The sequence below is a fragment of the Crocodylus porosus genome, unplaced genomic scaffold (genome assembly GCF_001723895.1).
Source record: "Crocodylus porosus isolate Cpor-Errol unplaced genomic scaffold, CroPor_comp1, whole genome shotgun sequence".
NCBI lineage: Eukaryota > Metazoa > Chordata > Crocodylia > Crocodylidae > Crocodylus > Crocodylus porosus.
In genome coordinates, this window is record NW_017728913.1 from 15,952,970 (window position 1) to 15,958,077 (window position 5,108).

Sequence of the window (5,108 nt, forward strand, 5' to 3'; positions counted from 1 at the left end):
CAGTTTCACCAAGAGGTGATCATGGGATACAAGATCAAAGGCTTTTTTGAAGTCAAGATATATGACATCAATCTCTTCTGCCTTGTCCAGGTGATAGGTCACCTGGTCGTAGAAGGAAATGAGATTGGTCAAGCAAGACCAAGATATTGTATGGTTTAGGCCTGTGTTTGTAAGTGAACCAAAGTAATGTCAAGTTTCCATTTTGTATGTCAAGTCTCCATCTTGTGTCCTCTTCCTGGGCATCCCCTGTATCACAACTGTATGAGTCACATATCCCTCCCATGTAAATTGGTTCCCGGATGAATAAGAATGACTGTGAATGACTGAAATACAATGGTAGCAGGTCTCTATTGAATGGTCTGTAATGACTGAGCCATCACCTCACGTTGATTCATCCAGGAACCACGGACCTCACCCAGCAACAGAGACAAGAACCCAGCATTTGAAAGACAAAAGACACTGCAGAACCAGCAACTCTACCATTGTACCCCACCATTACAGACACCTGAAACTGTACATCCCTTCCACTGAGTCTTTCTGCCATTGCAAGTGCTTGTGTGTGTGTATGTGTGTGTGTGTGTGTGTGTGTGTGAACCAATAAATTCATGGGGCTGTGTAGTGTGTTGTCTGTGTAATAAAACTGTTATTTGAACCCCTAAATTGGGTTTTGCTTTACTATGGTTTGGCCCTGCTCCGGTCTCTTCTCCTTGCCCCTCTAACTTCTGTTTCATTTCTCCCTCTCCTGCTTCTCACTCACCACCACCCCCAACACCTGTCCTGAGCTCCTCTCTGCCTCCAAGCCCCCTATTTCTTTGCCACTGTCTTATCCCCACTGCCTTTTCCTTTTCCCCTGAGCAACCAGGTTTCTGCCTCAGTTTCTTTCCTGGCTGTCTCCTCCTTGCCACCACTTATCTGCCCCCTCCCCCCAATATCTCAGCTGTCTGCCTCAGTTTTCAGCCCCAGTCTACCTTAAGGAAACCCAAGTCTCAATTCCTCAGCCAGCTTCTCTGTAGTCCACCAGTTCTAATCCCGGTTCTGGCAACTTTCATTCCCCACACTTTAACTCTCTCTCTCTCACCTGAACTTTCCCCCAAGTAATCTAGGTACCCCAAGTGCACACATACACACTGTACCATCCAAGTTAGGAACTTACCTGTGTGTATGTGTAGGTGGGTTGTATGTGTGTGAACTGGTGAATGTGTGTGTGTGTATGTATATATATATATATATATGGCATTGTGTGCATGATATATGAATTAGTGATCTGTGTCTAACTTTTGGGGTATATAGTGTATGTGCTTGAATTGGTGATAGGTATGCATGTGCCTAGGCTGGTTTGGATGTGTATGTGCCGGGGCTTATAGAGTGTGTGTGTGTGCACCTAATTGATTTGTGTGTTTGTATATGTGCAATTGTGTCACACCCTCCTGTCTAACAGCACAATATTGAGATCCTGAGAGTTGGCCTGACCCCACAGGGCAACACAAGGGGCCTGCTTATGCAATCAAACATGTCTACTAACATTGGGGAGTAGTAAGGGTGGGGTGTAGGGGAGAAGCCCCATGAATAAATTCCTCCAATTGGTACTGAGGTATCACCCAGAGGATCTAGCTCCCCAGGAGAAGTGAGATCAAAATCATGGCAGTTGAGAAAACAGTATCAGAGCACAGCTGGGGGACAGGATAGTGTTTCCATATCCTGGTGTCCTTTTGCAGGGAAGACACCAGGTCAGAGGGGACCAAGGCCTTACAGCACCTACCCCTGACACAGGGCTAGCCCAGTGAAGTTGATATTGGATAATCATCACCTCATGCTCATGTTGATACATCTATCTTCCCACTAGATTTGAAGGTTCTTTTCCAGGTGGCGCTGATGGTACCTCTCCAACAACTTGAGGTGTCTCCGGTATGTTGTGCACAACTCAGCTCTGTACAGTAAGGTGGGGATCACAATGGCTTGATAAACCATGAGCTTGGTTTCTGATCTGGTGTCGCAATCTTTGAACACCCATTTCCTTAGGCATCTGAAGGCTGCACTTGCACACTTGAGGTGATGTTGGATTTGTTCATCCATATCTGATTTCTTTATTGATATCAGGCTTCTGTGAGAGATGGCTTATGAAGTACGGGAAATGCTCAGTGTTCTCCAGAGTCTCACTATGAATCTAAATAACTAGAGCTCAAGACTGCTCATGAAGAGCTTCTTGATAGAAGACCTTCATCTTCTGAATGTTAAGCATCAGCCCCCATTTTCTTGTATGCCTCGGTAAAGACATTGACAATTGCTTGAAGGTCTGCTTCCTAGTCAGCACACACTATAGAAACATCAGTGTATTGGAGCTCAATGACTAAGGTCTGGTCGTCTTGGTTTTGGTGTGGAGTTAGCTATGGGTGACGGGTGTCTCCTGAGTCAGGGTTGGCACTTCCCCCCCAGCGGACAGTCAGCGACTGGGGGGCGATCCAGTCAGCGACTGGAGGGGGGTCCCTTTGTGGCTGATCCTGCTAAGCAGGGGGGAAGTCCCCCTGTGGCCAATCCCGCCAACCTGCAAGTGACAGCGGTGTGCCACTAGCACTTCCTGGTGCCTCCACTCCATGGCCAGCGCTCTCAAGGGGGGCACCAGTGCTCTTGCCTGCCCTCCCTGCCTGGGAACACTGGCTGACAGGGGGTGCACCAGAGCTCTCAGGGGGTGCACCTGCACCCCCTATGCATCGCCACTGGAGTTAGCTGAGGTTAAATAGCTTACCACCCATTTGATAGCTTAGCTCCACTCCAGCTGGAAGCTTGCAGGTGGTCAGATGTAGCATCACAGTAAGGAATATTGAGAAGAGTCTTGGAGTGATGATGCAGCCTTGCTTAACTACCATCTTAATTTCAAAGGGATCTGTGAAAGATCTGTTATTGTTGTACACCATATACAGTCATACACCATCATGGAGCAGGCAAAGAATAGTGATGAATTATGTATATAATACAATTTAGTTGTATATACATTATAATCTTTCATAAGCTGGAGCTCACTTCATCAGATGCTGTTAAAAGATGTGCTTAGAGCTGTAAAAAACCGAGGAGCTTCTGATGTCCAGAGATTCATGGCAGTATGAAGCCAGCCATCCTCTTCTTTGTGTTTTTAAGTCAAATATCCATTGGGATATTTAGAGAAAATGACATCATAAACTTGGTGGACATTTCAGCAGAACTTGTCCACTTCTCAAAGATATTTTTTAGGAGGCAAATAAGGCCCAGAGAGATTATGTTAGGTCAAAACTAGCTTACTTTAGCAGCACTTCTGTAGAAAAAATAACAATGTGCAAAAAAAGCACTTTTCAAAATACTCTGCTAGGCTGTTCAATAAAGTCCTGTTACTGTTTGTTTAATTTCAAGTCCTCTACAGAAATGTGCAGGTGTACTACCTTGAAACGGTCAGCTTGGCAGCTGCCCCTGTATGGCTATAGATGTGCTGATATGCTAATTTCAGTAGCTGTTAATGTCCACAAATTTGGAATGAAAGGCAGTAATTTTACTTAGAGCTTCTTTCTGGGACAATACCACAGTGTCACAGCTACACTTGCATATGATATACAGAAGAAAGCCTAATGTATTCAGTATGAAGTATGCATACTTTAATTATAAAATAATATCTACAACTGACATTTTATTTCCTATTTCCTTTGAGGATGAAAAAGAGGACTTAAGTGATTTTACAGTGAATTGTTATTCAACTACTGTAAAATAAAAGAACCCTGAAATCTGTCAGATAAACTTTAACTTGGTGTAATCCAAATTTCACCTATTGTTACTAGTGTGATTTAATATAAAGGCTATACGTTTTGTTTTTTGGTTGCTTTTTTTAATGGCTCTCTTAAGAGAGACACTTTTCAAACTTTAAATATACCGATATTTATTTTCAGTCCCTCAGGTTAATTCCTAAGCTTGTTCTTTGTACTGCTCCCCCTCCCCCCCACATTTGAAATTCAAATGTCTTCCCAGTAAGAATACCGCTTTGTAACAGCTATTAAACTGTAAGGCTGAGAAATCCCTGTTTGCTATCAGCTGGAGATTTTCCTACAGGCCTTCAGATGTGGTGCTGCTCTCTTCTCAGAGGCTGATAAAGTTCCTTTGTTTTGTACCTAGATGCAGGCCACACTTTTTAAATAAGGAATGAGCTCTGCTGAGCAGAGAACAAAGCCTTCCCACTGGAAAAAGTGTCAAGTTCATGTTACTGCCTCTGTGTGCTGGGGGTCCCTCTCGGGCATAAGAACTAAATACCTCTGGATGCAACATGGAGAAATCGCCTTGCTCAGTTTAAACAAAGGGGGTGGGGGGAGAGAAAGCAGGGAGAAGAAAGCCACAAAGGAAAAGCAGTTGAGAGAATGAAGCTGTTGCAGCCTCAAAAGCAAAGCCACTTGCTACTTGCTACTCCTCTACCCACATTGCTTCTGAATAATGCATAGGTGTAATGGGAAGTAAAGTTCTTGCAGGTCTAGGATGCTGAAGGAGGAGGCTCCAGTGGTGTTGGCCAGGTAGGGGCTGCGATGCTGCTCTGGCCTCCAATACCAGGGGCTCTGAGTGCCATCAGTTACCTGTGAATACCAGTCTCTTCCCCGAAAATGCTGCTTGCTGGGAGGGACTGTGGGTCTTCAAAGGCATGGTGCAAACCCTTTCCTTGGCCCCTGGTTATCCAGAGACGCTCACTCCCAGCGATGTAGGGCTCTGTCTCCACCTGACAGAACGAGTCAAGCCCTGGCTGGTTGCTGGGGATGCTGCTTGCTCCTCCCTACTACATTGTGACATCGAGCCCTTGGGAATGTGCAAGCTTAAGGGTTCCACTGGTCTGACGCATTCCCTGGGGGTCTGACCTGGGGTGGGGGGTTGGCTCTTCACCTTGATGGGTGCCCAGCTTTCTGGGTGGTGGCAGTGGGTGAATGTTTAAGGTTGACTTTTTCCAAGGCAGCATGCACTGCTCAGCACAGATATCTGGCCTGTTGGGGTAATCTGCCTGAGGATCTGCCAGTCTCTCTCTCAAACCTTTTCTGTAGCACTCATTTTGACTTTTTTATTGTTCAGGAGAGACATTTAAATCCATAGCCATAGTAAGTCCTAACAATTTT

General features: G+C 45.3%; 1 protein-coding gene across 1 annotated transcript in view; it reads right to left on the reverse strand.

The window, feature by feature from the left end:
- The window catches only part of CUNH4orf45 (chromosome unknown C4orf45 homolog), an 84,456-nt gene extending 79,711 nt beyond the window's left edge, over positions 1–4,745 (reverse strand). Inside the window, exon 1 of the mRNA XM_019534545.1 lies at positions 4,581–4,745. Within this exon, the coding sequence (XP_019390090.1) occupies positions 4,581–4,647 (67 nt within the window). The 5' untranslated portion in view covers positions 4,648–4,745. The remainder of the gene's footprint in view (positions 1–4,580) is intronic.
- Positions 4,746–5,108: the final 363 nt, after the last annotated feature.